This window comes from Habropoda laboriosa, unplaced genomic scaffold, assembly GCF_001263275.1.
Source record: "Habropoda laboriosa isolate 0110345459 unplaced genomic scaffold, ASM126327v1 scaffold119, whole genome shotgun sequence".
NCBI lineage: Eukaryota > Metazoa > Arthropoda > Insecta > Hymenoptera > Apidae > Habropoda > Habropoda laboriosa.
In genome coordinates, this window is record NW_017100225.1 from 144,972 (window position 1) to 163,523 (window position 18,552).

An 18,552-nucleotide genomic window follows, 5' to 3' on the forward strand; every position below is an offset into this window, starting at 1 on the left:
GTTAGCATATGTGCCCATGGAGTACCACATGTATTTGTACATGTACTTATAGTTAATATTTATTGTGATGTAAATTTATAATTAATAACTTCTGGTTTGTGGAATTTCGCGTGGAGACGAAATAATAAATGTACGGTTCATTGAAATGAACATATTTCCTACTACTTACTCTTATTTTACTTTGTCTTTAGTGTGTATCATAAAGGAATAAAAGATATCATGACACTGTATGATGTTATACTTTAAGGGCTACCTTATTTTTATTAAATATGTACAGGAAATTATATTGGTGCTGCACTTTAAGATCCTCTAAGTACTTTACTGATCTTGGATTCTTGTAATTCTGCTAGGAAAATTTGAAGATTTTCTTCTCTCTGTTTCATAAATTCTGCATATTCTACTGGATCTATTGTATTTACAATTACAATGCCACAAGTACGAGCAATTCCAACAAGCATTTGACAAACATCTTTTAAAGTCAATAACTCTAAAGGTGGATCTTGTGATTTAATGACTGCAATTTCATACAAGTGCTTGAATGTTATTTTTCCTGCTAGTTCCTCTAGAATATACATGTACCATTATAATAACTTCATATATTCAGTACTTTCGTATATTTGTAATGTTTAATTTACCATTAGGGATTTTTCCTTTTGATATTCCAGCTGCTTGTTTTAAGAAAAATGTTGCTGGTGGCTGGTGAATAACTAATTCATAAGTACCATCTGGTTTTACCTTAACACGACATGGTAAAGGTATACCAGTCTTAATATTAGCTGTTCTCTCATTAAACTCTTTGCAAAAATTTGCTACATTGATACTTCGCTAAAAGTAATAATATAAATCTGTCACACATACAAAGAATTATAGAGTTTTTATGAAACTTAAATGAATGATATAATTTACTATTGTTTTTATTCATAACAAAAAATAAAACGTGCATCATAAAATTTTACAAATGGGAGATATGAGATTCTCTTAACCTGACCAAGTTGTGCACCAAGTGGTGGTTTAGCAGTTGCCATTCCTGCAGGAATGTTTACCCGTAACGGTGAAGAATGGTCTACCTTTTGCAACACTTTCTTTGCTACATATCCTCTTTTAAGTGCCTTAGACATTTTTATAAAAGATTTCTAACCTCAAATCAATTTATACTTATACTTGAATTTGGTCACACTTAGTTTCCAGGTTGAGCAAACTGAGAAAATGACCTTACTATACAATGCTATAAATATGAGATACAGTATAGAACTTATGTCAAAGTAAAAACAAGTATCGAGTAACGTAAAATATTATTAACTTGAGGAATTTTAAGAATTACAATTCTATTTTAAAGAAGATTAATCAATAGTACAATCAAGATGGGTAAACGGCAGCATCAGAAAGATAAAATGTAAGATTCTTTAAAAATGTTATTTTGGGTTATGACAACAAAATTTTTATTCTTTTACTTAAACTATTTCTCTTTACTGTTTCTGTAGGTATTTAACATATACAGAATGGACAACATTATATGGTGGCAAAAAAGGTGGAACTTCTGAACAAAGTGAAGATACAACATTTCGTCGCTTACCTTATGATCATTGTTGTTTAACTCTACAACCTTTTCAACATCCTTATTCTGATCCAGAAGGAAACATTTTTGAACTAGAAGCAATATTGGAATATATAAAAAGATATAAGCATAATCCTGTTACAGGCAAACCATTAGATCCAAAAACTTTAATAAAACTTAACTTTCATAAAAATTCAGAAGGGCAATATCATTGTCCAGTTCTTTTCAAACTATTTACCAAGCATTCTCATATTGTTGCTATCAAAACAAGTGGAAATGTATTTTCACATGAGGTATAGAAAAAATTCTGTATACTTTTTACAAATATTTATTGTTATTTGTTTAATTTATAATGGTTTGTTTATAGGCTGTGGAACAATTAAATATAAAGACACGTAATTGGAAAGATTTAATAAGTGATGAACCTTTTGCAAGGAAGGATATCATTACCATACAAGATCCAAATTATGCAATGAAATTTAATTTATCTACATTTCATCATATTAAAAATAATATAAAACTTGAAGATGAAGGTAATATTTTATATTTCATTTAATGGATTTTAATTAGTTCTAATAAGAACTTTATTCATATTGAAATTAAAATTAATGTTTCAGAAATTATAAAAGACCGTAATAATCCAAATGCAAAATTGAAAACTGTATCTATGGAAACCAAAGAAATATTAGCAGAATTAAATAGGGATTATAAACAAATTGAAACTAAACAAGAAGTTTCCAAGCCAAAAGCGGATAAATTTAATGCGGTTTGTATAGGGAAATTAATAGTTTTATTTTTGATTTTAACAAAATCTGGCATAGAAAAGCAAAAATTTGTATATCTAGGCACACTACTCTACTGGTGCAGTAGCAGCTGGTTTTACATCAACAGTAATGCCAACAGAAACTACACATCAAGCAGCAGTTATTGCAGAAGATTTAGTACGATATGAAAGAGTTAAAAAGAAAGGCAAGCAATTAATATTACCTTTATATACTTCTTTTAACTACATTATATTTTTTTACAGGATATGTAAGATTGCTCACAAATTTTGGTGCTTTAAATCTAGAACTTCATTGTGATCTTGTTCCAAAAACTTGTGAAAATTTTATAAGACACTGTCAAAATGGTTACTATGATGGAACAAAATTTCATAGGTCTATACGGAATTTCATGGTAAATACGTCACTTCTTATACATAAATTTTGTAAATAATGAAAATATCAATATTAAACTATTCAGATACAAGGAGGTGACCCTACTAACACTGGCAATGGGGGAACATCTATTTGGGGTAAAACATTCGAAGATGAATTCAAGCCAAATCTGATTCATCAAGGAAGAGGAATTTTATCAATGGCGAATTCTGGATCAAATACAAATGGATCGCAATTGTATACGTTCCATTACGTTGCTTTATACATTTACAGGCACAATTTCATAATTACTAATAGTGTTTTATGTAATTGCAGTTTCATTACGTTTCGATCGTGCAGACATTTAGACCGTAAGCACACTGTCTTTGGAAAGATAGTAGGTGGACTCGAAACGTTAAATGCTATTGAAAAAATTGAAGTAGATAACAAAGACAAGCCGATAGAAGATATAATAATACAAAGGGCGCAAGTCTTTGTCGATCCTTTTCAAGAAGCAGACGAACAATTAACTGCTGAACGTACGGCTGAAACTGAGCGATTGGCTCAAGAAGCTGCGAAAAATAAATCAGATAATAAAACGGGAAAGAATGATATATTAAAAGTATATAGGTCCGGTGTAGGAAAATACATAAGAATGGACAAAGAAGAAAACAAGTAAAATCGCATTATGTAGACAATAACATGTCCATAAATTGTTAGAATAGTATTAATCGTTATTGTTATTTGCAGGGTGGAAAAAGAGGAGTCGAATATAGCATCTACAGTCAAAAAGAGAAAAATTGCAAGCTCATTTGGTGATTTTTCTTCTTGGTAGTTACACAAATTATGAACAACAATGTATAAATATAAATTACTTGGAATTTTACTTCCTATATTGTAAATTATTTCTATGATTATACAGAATAATAAACCATTGTTTATACATTTTTATTGTCTTTGTTGAATATAACATTCAAATTGAGCGGGAATTTATTAAAATGTGTAAAGGTTAGACAATGAATACTGGAAGTTGAAAATTGAGGGCCTAGGTTCTCCATATTTGATGTTTGCTTTACCTAATTCAGAGAAGTGCACTGTGCATACAATTTTGACGTATTTCGTCGTAGTTTTAATTTGAAATTATTAGGTTTGAGTGTAATTTGTATAAAAGTGTTCACAAGATTAATATAAATTAAACATGGATGATTTAGGTGAGTAAGAATAATTTTAAATATGCAATTCATAAGATAACCTCAAATTGAAATCAGGCTGTCAGAACTATCATACCACGTTTCTTTATTAACTCTTACTGTTACTTTTTATTTAAATAAAATTTTGAGTACAACAATGAAAATATTATCCTTTCGATTTTAACTTGAAATTTTACAAGCATAATATCAATTCATTTAAATATGACTTATCAACTTCAATTTTAGTTTAATTTTAATATTACTTATGTATACGTAGATATATAAATATAAAAAGAATATAAATATTCATCATATTATTTGTGATAAAAAATTATTCAATTGTTCATACTTTTTTCACAATATGTATTTGTCACCGTCACGAACTATATATGTAAGTACGTAAATACATACATACATATGTATAAGGTATTTATTTAAAAAATTAGTGATTCTGGATTTAATTAACAAAATCTAGATAACATGTACATAATTGTGTGAAAAACAGAGAAAATGCAAGTACGTAACTAATACTTTAATTTTCATGGATAACATTTCGTTGTGTCACCGTCAAATGCATAACATACCCCTTGTAGTGTGGTTCCTTGATATACATACATTAAAATTTATTTAAATGCTTTTCTGTAATTTGAATACCTTGTTTAACCTCATTCGATACGTTACTTATTATATACGTTTAATTAGTTCAGTGTTCGCCGTACGTTTGTTGTAATCGTATACGTTTGCAGTGAATTTATATCTTCGTTTATTTATATCAACTTTAAAACCAATGTTACCTCTCCGTAACTGGTGTTAATTTATTATTATCTTTATACAAAATTGTCACAGTTCTGATCTGATAATTTTAATCTTCGAATAAAATTGCAGTTCTCAAATGTTTTTGTCAAGCAAATAGAAACTTGGATAAAATATTCTAACGTTAAAGGAGAACCTTTTGAAAATTAGAGAAATACACGTGTTACACGTGGTTGATGCATGAAACCGGAAGAGACTTCTCAAAATCGCGTAATATCGTGCCCTGAGCTGTCGTGCCAACGATTCTACGTATTTTTAGTGTATTTCACGGCGCCGTTGTCCTCTTGTTATTGGCGCTGCGGGGAGAGGATGGATGCTTTAGTGCGGGCGAGCGCTTGAAATACACTTGTACATTTGAACTTCTCATTTTCCCTTGGTCAAATTCGGTCTATCCACAGAGAGTCGATTGAATCGTTCTGTCGTATTTCGATCGGTTAAAAAATATAGCCATTCATCTCTTTAGATAAAATTTCAATAGGACGTTGTATGCGAATGAAGTCTATGTTTGTGCGTCGAAGAAGAATACTTAAACGTGCGTGTAATACGATGCAGAATCTAATTAGAATAACTAATCGATTCATCAAGTTACATCTGCCTTTTTCTCTTCCTTTTTTAACGAACAAATAGACCATGCACCTATTCGCATGCTTATACGTATAAAATTCACAGACAGCATTCAACAAGTGGCCGTTTGGTGTGTGCATCATCCCCACCACCAATCGATCGTCTACACAGCTCGGTCGTTCGCGATAGACAGTGAAGAGAAGCATTACCGCAGTAAAAGTGCTACATAATAGTATACACACTTGTACGTGTACGCGATGATTTCGTGATTTATTGTGATTTTGAATGAAAGAAAAAAACACTTGATGAATATTAATGTGATTATATTAACAAGTGCCACATAAAAAAAAAATAATGGCTATGGATCGAACGATGTACGGAAAAGTAGAACCAAGCGCTATCTATCAGCCCTATAAAATCACCATTAAAAAGGGTTCACCACCAGGATGTAAGTTTACATTTCTGTTTGGATATTTCACATTTTGACTGACATTGAACTACATTTCTCATTTTTCCATTGCGAAATTTCGAAATAGCACCGAACATTACAAAATTGTTTGTAATGATCGCGGATGCGTACGTGCATATATGTGACCTATTTGCATACGTAATACGAATACCGGTGAGAAATATGAATGAAAAATTGTTCTTGATATCCTTTCTGTCATAAAATTAGCGTTAAAGAATTATTTAGTTTAGTACATACTATATCGATCTAGTATCTGTATCAGCGTCGCTTCGCGTTCACGCAACTTTGCGTGATAACATAACGTAGACTTTTAAATTAAACTCAATTGCTCGCGATGAAATGTTGTTTTTTTTTTCTTTTTTCTTTTGTAGATGTATAACACGTGTTAAAACACTTTTGAATCGAGCAAATTAGTTAAGCAGCTTTTAAATTCTTTCAACGAAACTACATAATTATTGAATGCAATTTTTCACGAGTTTAATAGTACGATGTGTAACATGATAACCTTCCATTCGAGCATGAACTACGATCGTGTGATAAAATCATTGGTTCATTTTATTCGCATATGCTCTTTCTTCTTGAATCTTTTACTTTATGCATTGAGAAATTTATAGTGCTCTTGAACCACTGACGGAAATGTATTTTTGGCATATTTTCAAAAGGTTAATGTACACGGTGGTTAATTCGAAACATGCAGAATTCTACTGAAATTACGCGAAGAGTGTATCTATTTTATCAAGTTGTATTGCACAATACGTGGATTTAAATTATTTTTAAAATGCACATTTAGTTCTGTCCGAAAGAATGACTCACGATGCAACAGTTCACTTTTTTTTTCTTTTTTTTTTTTTTTTTACCTTTCACCTACAATGTGGGTTGCCTTGACACTAAACTTTCTGCAATAATTGTTCAAGTCATTATTTACGGACGATCTTTTTATGGAAATGTGTAAAAGAATGTGGTAGCTGATCTCTGTACGTATCCAAGGAAGTTTAAATTAAAAATACTCTCGACTTTTCAAGTGGTGCAATCTATTTTCAATTGCTGACACTAAAGTACTACTTTATCGATGCACGAAATCTTCTTTATCGGCGATGTTTTCGTCACTACATTGTTGATAATTACTAAACTTCAAATTTCCTTTCAATTTCAAAAGTGAAAGGGTTGAGACGTGTTAACGTTACATTTAAATGTACGTCTCCTGTTGAGCATACTAATCGAATAAGTTTCTTTGTCAGGAATGTTGACAAGAAAAATAAAATATACGTTTTAATTATTTATATATACATGCATACATATCGATTGTTTTCTATAGTACTTCAGAAGTAGTTTATATGATAAATAGCAATTTAAAATTTGAGAAAGCTCTTTTTTTAGAGATGCAGGAAACCGCGGTTATTTATCGTGCATATCATTACATCAAAGATCATATAATGATCCGATATATGCGTAGGCATCTCTTCCTTGAACGAACCTTGGCTTGATCTATACACATCCATATCTGGTTGAACGTTGCGAGATTTAACTTCCTACGTTTACGATCAACGTAAATAACTGTTCGAGCAGGTTCAACGTGACCCATTCCACTCACATGGTAATATATCCCTCTTCTTTTTTTTTTAAGTTATCGACAAATTTTATACGTCTTAATCGATCGAAGAAAACTGGAAATAACGGGAGAAAACCACGAGAAGATCATAACTAGTCGAAGTTATTTTTGGTTAGTTTGTCGTCATGTATCTAGGTGAAAACATTCGTCTATAAGCATCGTGTGTATATGAAGGTTCGCAACAGAGGTGGACTGCAACAAGGTTGAAAAGAGGGAGGGAAGAAAACAGGGACAAAGGAAGGAGGAGATGAATTCACGTAACACAGATTCTGTAGATGCAGTTTAAGAAACACGTGCTGCCAGTTCTATCTGATCTCGCAATAAATACGGGCCTTCTATCGATTACTTACACGTGACAGTACGGGAAGAGTCTGTTGTTTCTATAGCTATATTAATTTCAATTAAAATTCGCCGAATTATTTGACGGTAATCAGATTTTACGATTATCGCTGGATAGTACAGTAAAGTCGTACGCTTGTTAGCGTCGCGATAATAGATGTCACAATTAGATGTTTGATTCGCCGCGAAATTTATAGTAAACGTAATTGGCAGGGGGCAAGATTTATTTTTAACATTTTCTTTGGTCAAATTGCAATTTCGAAATTGTCGTCGTTACTCTTTCCTGTTTGTATCACTCTGACCGCAAGCTGCATCAAAAATCAGTGTCTAGTGAACGTCAGACTAGGATAGGTTAACACGAATCGGTCGATGGTAATCAGAAGAACGTTTGAAGCAACAGCTTTTTGATCTGATTCGCAGATGTATTAAATACTACTTAAATCTCGCGTTGTTCGATTTTATTTATGTTGCATCGTTAAAACCAACAACATGACCGACATTATGAGATCTGTATCGCCGATTGCACCGGTTCGTTTGGCAACGATCCAAAGACACGCATGCTGGGAACAATACATAAGTAAGTAACTATAGAGTGCAATGGCAGTACGAGTTAATGGGAAAAAATGACTTTGTCTTTGCACAAAAATCACTGTCATAATTACACTGAATTCTGTATATATTATGACGGTACGGTACACTTACTCTTTGGGATATTCTTCTGTTTTATCCTATTTAATATTCGTATCAAATTTTATAGGTTATAACGTGTATTCAATGTGATATAGTAGAAACTATGACACTCTGTATTAAACACGTACAACTATGATTCCTTCGTGAAATTTATTAACCATCCAGAACCATTACCATGTGTCCAATCTCCTAGAAATTTATGACGAAAGTGCGTTACGCATATCGCACAATATTAATGTCGAAATGGACCGTATGATTCAGAAGTATAAAATAGATCCGGGGAAGCTCAATAGGCTTCCTGCCAACGTTGAATCTCATTCATTCGTCACATCCCGTATACTAGTACAGAATTAATACACAGTACATTCAACACTCGGTAATTGTATTTATTAATTAACAATCACGAAATTAAACAGACAAGATAATATCAACATGGACACTTTTAAAAATCTAACGCTTTTCTACCTGATGTTCTACATTACCGACGAAGCAGAAACCAACACATGTTTAACTTTTAAATGAACGTTCGTTCGCGTTGTTTTATCTTTGTTTTGCTATCCTTTTTCAAGTCTCTCAAGCAACGATACTATCAGCAACACCTAGCAGCTAGTTCAAAGAAGGCTTCGATTTCCACGAAATAACTCGTCCACTCGATCCAGAAGCATCATTTCGCTCAGATTCCACTCACCCAGGCGTTTCTTCGTAACCGACTAGACTTTTCCTTCGCCTTGTAACAGCCACGGGTTCCTACTTCCCTTGTTGTCAGAATACTCCCTCCATCTCCTGTTCCTTCTCCTTCTCCAGACCAGCTTGCCTCCTCCAGGCTTCTATCCTCCGGCTTCGAAGCCGGTCGCTTTACCGAGAACTTGATTGACAATCAGTACCGTTTTGTCGATCGTCACGCGCTCGCGCGCACAAAATCCCGCCAATGTATCGATAACCACGTAACAGTTTACCCATTCCATCGCGAGTTTTCGTCCTCGTGGAAAAGTATGGTATAAAGGAAAAGGAGATAAAAGAGAAATTTATCGTGCTTGTTTTACGTGTACGTTCCAAGGCAAACGGACGACGAACATTTCAGTAGAAAATTCTGCACATTCGGCGTTATACCTACCACTAGTGTTTCGCCATCGAAGATATCGATACGATACTATCGATTTTATTCACTCGATTGAACGAAGAATGTTCGATTTGTGAAAGAGAGTAGAAAGTACGTAATTTCGCAAATATCTTGCAAGCGTCGGTTTCGATTCGACCGGAAATTCGTGGGAAAGTTCGACGTTCTCGGAACAGTGGGTGTGTCGCGGTTTGTCTCGAGATGGAAGCAGGATGCGAGTCACAGGCAACCGCCGATAATTTCTACGAGGCGTACAATACTGAGAAAACGGAAACTAACCTGCTGAGCCTTGGTAAATGATCGATTTTCTTTTTGCGATCGCTAGGCGCACACAGGCAGTATCACCTTATACGCTTATCTCGCGGCTTTGCTCGTTTGAACAACGCTCGCGTCATCGCTTTTTTTTTCGTCACTTCTATCGTGATGTATCGGAAACACTTTGTGTGAGTGTCTGTGTGTGCAAATATTTGTGTGCGAGGCGGAAATAAAAAATTAGAGGTTTCCTTTACTTGTTATGAAAGAGAGATGATATTTAACGTGGTATTGTGACAGTTACTCGCTGATCTAGTTAATTTCGGTGCACTTTTCCACCGGACTAACCTAAATTTACACTCACTGAATGTTAGAGGTGTTTGCAAACTGCTTCGATGAAAATTTAACGCAGTTATCGGCGACGCTGACATCATTCTCGTTATTTAAGCGACACAAACAACCATTTTATAAGTAGAAAATAATCACAGAGAAATTGTAATTCACTTAAAGCAATATCTGAAGAATAATAGGCTTCACTTTAGGAATATTTTTCACGTGAAACGAGCCAATTCGTTTAATTCCCGTAAAAAGGCAGATAATTCAATCGTGTCTTCTTGAGATCGTTAGGGATAATTGAAGATATTTCTCAACGTCGTTCACAGTATTAAATTACTGATTTCAGATGCGCTGCTGGCGGACCTGCAGAACACAGTGTCGTCGGAAGGAAATCATGTCGGCAGCAACGCGACTCCTGGTTACGGATCATTGAACGGCGCACGAACCACCGCCTATAGATCTTACGATAATCGAACTTCTCCCCTTCCGCCGCAATCGGTATGTGTTTTGTATTTATAGAATGCTTTGCCAATCGTTGATACAAAAAATTTCATTCTCTTGCTCGATTTACGCCAATGTTTTAATACGAAAACCAGTTGCACATCGCTCGTTACACACCGGCAAAATACTATGCATAAAATACTCATAAAACAATCACAATAAAATTTATTAACACGTACACCATCTGTCGACTCTGTCCGTTGTTAACTCATACATTTTTGGTACAGGGAAAAGATTTGTATTTTTTCGAACTGTTTTTTAACGCTTGGAATACACAGTCATTCGTATGTCACCCTGATAAATCAAACATTGTAGTTTTTCGATAAAATTGACAAAGAATTCGATGTTTATTACTACCATAAATCGGGACAGTTCGCTCTGTCAGTGTCAAATTCGTGAAATTACCTTTTTTACCGATGTCGCTGTGTTTTATCGACCGTGAGTGGATCATCGGTGAAGCGTGTTGCACAGGTTACAGCCTGCCAGGGATAGATGGCGAGGGTGACACGTTTCGCTTGTCCGCGTTCTCGCGGTTTTAAATCCTGCAGTGACCTTCCCTCGATTTTCCATAACGTCTCGAAATAGAGCGATCCGAAGGAAGGTCTCCGCTGAAAAAACATTCGAATCTGCAAATAAACGTTACTTTACGATTTCCTCCCGTTTGAAACGGTGGACAAATTGGCGAACAGGCGGAATTGCTCGTAATTTTTCTATGCATCGAAACACGTTTTGTATCTCGATCGTACTTGCATCGTATTTTTAGAGACTACGACTCGACATGTTGTTAGAAGTTGTCCAACACCAAATGGTCCCACGTCACCCGTTTAAAATAAAGTCAAAACTATTTGCCACGTTTTTTTTTCTTCTTTCCCTGTTTTAGAGAAAATACAAGAAGAATCCCTCGTTGAAGAACGTGCAAAATAGATAAATTCCAGAGATACGTGTGACGTAAGGGATCGTCTAAAATTAGAATCTATATTGCCTCCTAAAATCGACCGCTCGAGGATCGTCGAGCCTCAAAAAGTGGATCGATGTAAAAAAAAAATGGAAAGAAAAAACGGGATATCCTGGGAAAATTGGATTCAAGTTACACACACTTCAAATTCTTTCCGCTTTGAATTCTACGATCCTAACCTCAACGGACAACTTGTTCAATGACCAAATCACCGATCCCTCGTAATTTCACGGTTAATCGACTCTGAAATATGCCTCATAATGAATGATGAATCGCTATGGATTCCGTCTCGACAATTAGCATTTGAGACTATCAACGAGCGGCGTTCGATCATTCCGCAGGAAATTGACCAATTACCTGAGATACGGTCACCGCGTTAAATATATTCGTAAATCGAATCGTTTCCAAATCGAGACACCAAAAATACTACTAGAATCACATCTAAAATTACCAAACTATTGAAAATACATTTTCGCGTATAATCCTGAAAATATAACCTATAATAGTTTCCTGAAAATTTCTTATATAACGATGAAAAGAAAAAAAAAACGAATGACACGAGTGTATAAAGAAGCAAATCCTCGAGTCATCGTAGTCTAACGTTTATCGATCTTTTTCCGCGGAACACCTGTTACATTCCCCAGCGACGTCGCTATTGATTGTTCCCAGTGGCGAGCAACGATCCATCAATTATTCAGCTTTTCGACGTTCGACGAGTTGGCTGCGAAATTTCCCGTTTCACGTGCAACGCCGACTACTATCGCGCCAAGTGCACAAGTTGCAGACTGCCAAAACCGATTCTTCTTATAAAATACAACTTCATCCGTGATTTAATTGCCCCGCTTCGTCGTCGTCGAGTTTCTCGAACGCTTTAACCGTTCCCCTCTTACGCAAGAAGCGGTCGTTTTACGCGGTTTTATCGTGGTCACATCGTGAGAAAGACGCTTCGATGTTAGAATAGCTCGTGTAAACAACGTTTAACCCGTTCACAGATGTAATTAGTGGGGAATGGAGGAAATGAGAAACGACGTGTCTCCGTTCCACGTGTCTAATTACGTTCGAATTGAGCAATTACGATCGCTAACATTTATCGACGTATCAAACAGAATGTCAAGTTCTTCTTCGAAAAAAGAAATTTCATTGAAACTCGTTCAATCAAGATGAATCGTCGAACAGCCACGTTAACCTGTATAACCTGATTTTCAATATAATCTAAATCAATTTAAGGTTAGGTTAGGTTACCAGGTTGGATCACTTAAATTAATCTAAATTAACGAGAAAACCTACTTTTTTATTCATAAATTTTAACAATACCTTTGCATAACAGTTGAGCACGATTTAAAGAGGAAAATACAAATGAACCTTCGAGTGTATAGATTCGAGAGTTGAGTGTAGAATTTCTTGGCCACCTTGCGTGTTATTCGAGCGTGTATAGTCGGAAATCCAATTTTTCCGCCAGCTGGTGAACGAGAATGCCTGGCCTTCCTTTCGGCGTTACATTAAATATAGCGGATGTCTTTTCGAACATCCCTGGAGCTTCGACTTATAAATACACCGTATATCGAAGGGAGAAAAAAACGGCGTATTCGTGGAAAAATAAGGTCTCGCGGGAGAAACGATTTTGGCGTTAAGGCGCGTCTGCACGGCGGCGATAATTTACGGAGAGGCTCCTGTCGCGCGCGAGGATAATTGTGTTCACGGTTTGATAAACCTAGCAGCTCGTGTGTGTATAAAAATCAAAATACGTGTCATATTCCGTTCTTCTTGGAACGGTTTTGGCGAAACTAGACGGTGTACATTGGTGCTTCTAGATTTCAGATTTTCAGTCGAGACAACGACGAAAAGTTGGCGAAAACCTGTCGAATCGTGCACGTCACCGAGATTCGAGACCATCGAGCTTTTCCTTTGATTCGAATTTAGCACGAACGATTACGTATTCGCGGTCGTTACAATGCGCGATATCGAGGCCGTTGCGTAAACCGTGCATAAAGCATCGATTCTCGAAGGTACACGCGCCCCTTTCAGCCACCAAATTCAATTCTCAGCCTTTCACACATTTTTTCTTCTTCAACAATTCGTATAGATTGTATGTGGAAACTTGAAATTGCAAAATTGCGAATAAACCTTTGCAAAAAGTGTTTTTTTCACTTTCGATAGATCGATCGATAGAAGGTTCTTCTCCGTGAACCATCGCAAAATTTATCGAAACGTCGATTTATCGCGTTACAGCAAGCTTACCATAGAATAGTACAATGAAACTTTGCTAAAAAGTGCGTTTCACCTTCGATAGATCGCTCGACAGAAGGTTCTTCCTCGGTGTACTTTCGCAAAATTTTGGCGAAACGTTGATTTATCGTGTTAGTAAGCCCACTGTAGATCTCCGCAGCTTATAGGCGCGTGTTTATTTTTCGATCCAGCAGCCTTGAGGAGTAAAATGTTCGCAGGCTAGCCATTTCGATATTCGACGAAACCAAGTCGTAGGAAGAGATTTTAAGCAGGGTTTCTGCAGGATTCTCGGTTGTGACCGCGACATGTTTCTCCGCCCGGTGGTTCGCTATGGATATTTTTGGAACGACAACTCACCAAGCCAACCTAGTTTCCACCATCAGGATCTGTATCGTTCCGTGCCACTTTATCTTTTTCCGTGACGAACGTTGAGAGAAAAAAAAAAAGAGAAAAAAGAACAAGTAAAAATCACTGTAACTGTTTCGATCGATCGAAGAACGGAATAGAGGAGGGGGTTCCAGTTGGAAGAATGTACCGATTCTGAGTTCTGCTCTGTCGGTAGTGCCGGTTGAATCGTGTTTTAACTAGATAAGCAACCCGCCGGAACAAAATTCGAATCGGTGGTCCTCTGTCTCTCTCTCTCGAGGATTTTGCAACAAACGAGAAATCTTGGTTGGTTTGGCGGGCAAGTTTCTATTAAAAGTGTATGACGCCTTGTCCTCCGCGCGTCCACCTAATTGATAATGTATTTACAAATGCTGCACGGCATCCAGTGACATCATGTTTTGAAATAATATGCTTTTGCAGGCACTTGCCAATCTGTCTACCGGCCGTTCTTTTTTCCTTACTCTTCTCTTTTGTCTAAATAATGAATAAACAGGATGCACGTCGTCTCCGTGTATGTGTCGATTTATTACTTTTCTTTTGCCGAGAGTAAGTAATCGAGGAAAATTTAAGGCTTTCACTTATCAGAGAATAATTATTATCGAGGTGTCCTTGTGGACTATCGCGAAAAATCACAATTATTATCGAGACTTTCGGGTGTTGTAAGCCGTGTCCTTATGGACTGCAGTGAAAAATTATAATTATTATCGAGGCTTTCAGGTGTAAATCGTGTCCTTATGGACTATCGCGAAAAATTATAATTATTATTAAGGTTTTCGGGTGTAAATCGTGTCCTTATGCACTACACTGAAAAATTATAATTATTATTGAGGCTTTCGGGTGTAAATAGTGTCCTTATGGACTATCGCGAAAAATCACAATTATTATCGACAATCTATGTCCATGACCCGTGTCCTTGTAGACTACAGCAGCAGATATTCGGCAAATATGAAAGAATATTATCTCACGATAGAAAGGATTAGAGATAGAGCGATGAATTGTTATTACAGCCGACGTATCAGAACCGCGAGGCCATAGAGGAGAGCATCGCGAAGAGCAACGCAGGAGGAAAGATGCCCTCGCTGAACAACAACCTCTCCGAGCTGGACACTCTGCTCCAAGACCTCAGCAATGCTCGTTACAATGCTCACTATCAGGAAAGAGGTTAGCTCCACCCTGCCCCAACTTAAATCTCCCCAACCAAGTCGCGAAAACTAAACGATGAACAATAATTTCGATAATTAAAATTAACGCAAAAAAATCAATGCAATTATCGTAGAGAATCGCGTTTCCTCGGGAGGAATGAACGGAGACTCTAGTCCAATGCTTCGTTCTCCAAGTAGCATGTCAGCCTCGAGGCCCACCGTGGATTCTTTGCTCGAGGAATTGAGCACCGCGGTACCAAACGGGTAAGAGGTTCTCGATGAAAAAAAAAAAATGAATCTAGAAGATGTAGTTGCGTTTAACACGATTTCATTCCCATCAGGGATTACCCATCCTCCGATGGCAGAGTGAAAGTGACCATTCAGGAAACCTCGACGGAGATCCAACCCGTGTACGACGATTATCCTTCTAGACAGCATGGATCGTTGAGTCGTAGCGAGGTCCAGAAAAATTTTACCAATGGTCACACAGCCAGTAACGCTACCAAGGAGCTGGACGATTTAATGGCTTCTCTGTCTGAATTCAAGGTACATATCTCGACGGTAAAAGAAATTCGGTTAAAAGTCTCGCTATCTCCCGATATCTCACGATCTAAGAGTAATTGCGTAATTCCGATGGATATCTCGATAGCACAAGTGCAATAAGCATTTGTAATGTTTTTGCTTACTATTAAAGTCACTACAGAATGAGAAAACAGTGCTGTTAAAACTATTCCTGCCCATTCTTGGCTCCCTAGGTTACCAAAATAACTTCCTTTCCACCATCCACCATCTACCACCAGCCGACTATCCGTTTCTTCTCTCTCTCCTTCTCTCTCTATCTTCGTCTCCGGCGATTTTCCGTGGTAGGGGCGGGAAAATATAGAAGGTGGGGATTATAGTGATCCACGAAATCTCTGAAAGCTTTCAGCCAGTCTGCAAGCTCGCCTCTACCAATCGACATCTTCACAAACCGGGGTCCTTAAGATTTTTCGCATCTTAATCGCCTTTACCTTCGCGCACCTTGACATTCCCTTCGTTTAACCACACTCGGCACATGTTGCTCTAATCTAAAATCATCCATCGATCACCACTTACATCCTCTTTTCTCTAACACGAAAGAAAATCTTTTCACCGTAACCCAAAGCTTGCTCTCTCTTTCTCTCTCTATACACTTCCTTTCGCTTCGTCTATAAGAATATTCCGATACGTTGTTCTATAGTACAACGACAGCTATTTTATCATGCATCGTAACATTTGCAGATCAATAGTAGTTCCCATCAACATCAAACGGTGACCGATTCACCGTACGCGAAGCCGAACAAAGCGACCAAGAGTTCTCAGAGCCCGTTGCCACCTGAGGGGACACAGACGCGGATTCACATCACCGAGACACACACAACTCATCATTATCAGCAACAACACGGAGAGCCCTATTCACCGCAGCCAGCGACACAGACCAAACAGAATCAGTTAGATTCTATGCTAGGAAACCTTCAAGCCGACATGAGTCGTCAAGGTGTGAACACTACTCAGAAAGGATGCTGCAACGCCTGCGAGAAGCCGATCGTTGGACAAGTATATAAACGAAGGAATACACATCCTCTCTCTTCCTACGATCGTTGAAAAATCTGACATGAACTTTGAAATTTGCAGGTGATCACCGCATTAGGAAAAACCTGGCACCCGGAACACTTCACATGCACCCATTGTAACCAAGAACTAGGCACGAGGAATTTCTTCGAGAGAGAAGGGCATCCTTACTGCGAGCCTGATTACCATAATCTCTTCTCGCCTCGTTGCGCCTATTGTAACGGCCCTATTCTAGACGTAAGGCCTCTTCCGAACAAGCCACGCGCTCTGCTTGCCGTGCCATCTCGCTCTCTTTTCTAGATCAATGTCGTCGTCTACGGTTACACGAACCCGCGTGTGATGTCTCTCTGTTGTTATTTTCAGAAATGCGTAACAGCTCTGGAAAAAACTTGGCACACCGAGCACTTCTTTTGCGCTCAGTGCGGTAAACAATTCGGCGAGGAGGGATTCCACGAACGAGATGGAAAGCCGTACTGCAGGGAGGATTACTTCGATATGTTCGCTCCGAAATGCGGCGGATGCAACCGTGCCATTATGGAGAATTACATATCCGCGTTGAACAGCCAATGGCATCCGGATTGTTTCGTGTGCAGGGTAGGTTTTTTCTCCCCCCGTCGCGATATTCACGTAATTTCGAATTTAGCATTTTGAAATGACGGTGTGAAACTTACAGGATTGCAAGAAGCCAGTTTCCGGGAAGTCGTTTTACGCGATGGAGGGTAAACCAGTTTGCCCGAAATGCGTCGGTGTCGATGAGGACGAAGAGGAAGAGGAGGAAGCATAAAGGCGATGCTAACAGCGCATCGCCGTTGCTTCGATTTCTCATGTAAAAAAGGCCCTATTGTTCCCAAATCCCCTCCCGCCTGTATGCTGTCAGATTTGCAGAAATGCACAAAGTCTGGCTGTTCCCCCTTTGCCCTCCCGCGATTTTTTTCAACAGGTGATTTTTTAGGCGGTCCACAAAACGAAGAATGCAACACGATTCCGACACGCTCTCATCGTCGTCGTCGTCGTAATATGTTCCTTCAAATTCGTATTCATTTGCGTACACACTCACACACATACAACACACGTATTACACAGGATAGATGTACAGAACACGTTTGAAAACAAAAAAAAAACATTTAGGGCGTCGTTTTAAGGGTTACAATAGTTATATTCTACGGGAAATTGTTTTGTTCGATGCAGCCGGAGAATTGATCTTTTTTTTTGTTGTCAGGCTACGTTTTTTTAGATAGATGAATATTGTTATTATATTTTACTATTAACAAACGTTCGTTACGCTAATATATATATATACAAATATGTGTATATACATACATATATATACCAATTGCCTAGTATTGTATTGCGAAATAAAAATAAATTAGGAAAAAAAAAAAGAAAACAAAAAACACACACAAAACACGAGAGTTGGACTTTCACTGACTCTGATGCAGGTAGCTTATGCCACGTGCCTTCATTGTTGAAGGGAGACGTGGTCTGGCGCCAGCATCCTATATAGTTCTAGCGATGCTTATCTGTTACGAATTGCTATCCGTACATTTTACATAGTACTTTTATATATATATATGTATGTATATATATTAATAGTACACGTTTCCATATACATTTACACATATACACACACACGTACAGGTAACTAATGTTTGACTTGGTTCGGTCGTTTCTCCATGTTGAT

The 18,552-nt window shown here is 37.3% G+C and overlaps 3 protein-coding genes across 7 annotated transcripts in view; 2 read left to right on the plus strand and 1 right to left on the minus strand.

Moving 5' to 3' along the window:
* Positions 1-295: 295 nt before the first annotated feature.
* LOC108571166 (39S ribosomal protein L11, mitochondrial) lies at positions 296-1,139 on the minus strand. Its single transcript, XM_017933149.1, has 3 exons — positions 984-1,139; positions 636-825; positions 296-562 (listed from the first exon to the last, which is right to left on the minus strand). The coding sequence occupies exons 1-3, from the start codon at positions 1,116-1,118 to the stop codon at positions 300-302; spliced, it is 588 nt and encodes a 195-aa protein (XP_017788638.1). The 5' UTR covers positions 1,119-1,139; the 3' UTR covers positions 296-299.
* A 21-nt stretch (positions 1,140-1,160) lies between these two features.
* On the plus strand, positions 1,161-3,526 carry LOC108571164 (peptidyl-prolyl cis-trans isomerase-like 2). Its single transcript, XM_017933148.1, has 9 exons — positions 1,161-1,393; positions 1,482-1,848; positions 1,923-2,088; positions 2,173-2,321; positions 2,401-2,524; positions 2,583-2,731; positions 2,798-2,949; positions 3,028-3,366; positions 3,442-3,526. Exons 1-9 carry the CDS (start codon positions 1,362-1,364, stop codon positions 3,524-3,526), a joined length of 1,563 nt encoding a protein of 520 aa, XP_017788637.1. The 5' UTR covers positions 1,161-1,361.
* A 236-nt stretch (positions 3,527-3,762) lies between these two features.
* The window catches only part of LOC108571156 (leupaxin), a 16,258-nt gene continuing 1,468 nt past the window's right edge, over positions 3,763-18,552 (plus strand). The window contains exons 1-9 of one of the 5 annotated variants that reach the window (XM_017933135.1): positions 5,455-5,706; positions 10,417-10,568; positions 15,147-15,300; positions 15,416-15,545; positions 15,623-15,827; positions 16,542-16,856; positions 16,935-17,108; positions 17,235-17,465; positions 17,545-17,649. In XM_017933135.1, the coding sequence (XP_017788624.1) occupies positions 5,613-5,706; positions 10,417-10,568; positions 15,147-15,300; positions 15,416-15,545; positions 15,623-15,827; positions 16,542-16,856; positions 16,935-17,108; positions 17,235-17,465; positions 17,545-17,649 (1,560 nt within the window). In that variant the 5' untranslated portion in view covers positions 5,455-5,612. Of the gene's footprint in view, positions 3,903-5,453; positions 5,707-8,027; positions 8,253-9,630; positions 9,775-10,416; positions 10,569-15,146; positions 15,301-15,415; positions 15,546-15,622; positions 15,828-16,541; positions 16,857-16,934; positions 17,109-17,234; positions 17,466-17,544; positions 17,650-18,552 lie in introns of those variants that run through there. The other 4 variants (XM_017933136.1, XM_017933139.1, XM_017933137.1 and 1 more) reach the window with 4 other exon arrangements.

Excerpts from the sequence above, each read along its gene's own strand:
- LOC108571164 (XM_017933148.1), top strand. The coding sequence starts at position 1,362 with ATGGGTAAACGGCAGCATCAGAAAGATAAAAT. Across the intron at positions 1,849-1,922 it reads GAAATGTATTTTCACATGAG|GCTGTGGAACAATTAAATAT; the intron begins GTATAGAAAAAA and ends GTTTGTTTATAG. Across the intron at positions 2,732-2,797 it reads GGTCTATACGGAATTTCATG|ATACAAGGAGGTGACCCTAC; the intron begins GTAAATACGTCA and ends TAAACTATTCAG.
- LOC108571166 (XM_017933149.1), bottom strand. The coding sequence starts at position 1,118 with ATGTCTAAGGCACTTAAAAGAGGATATGTAGCAAAGAAAGTGTTGCAA. Across the intron at positions 826-983 it reads TTGGTGCACAACTTGGTCAG|CGAAGTATCAATGTAGCAAA; the intron begins GTTAAGAGAATC and ends TATTACTTTTAG. Across the intron at positions 563-635 it reads AAAAGGAAAAATCCCTAATG|AGGAACTAGCAGGAAAAATA; the intron begins GTAAATTAAACA and ends TGTATATTCTAG.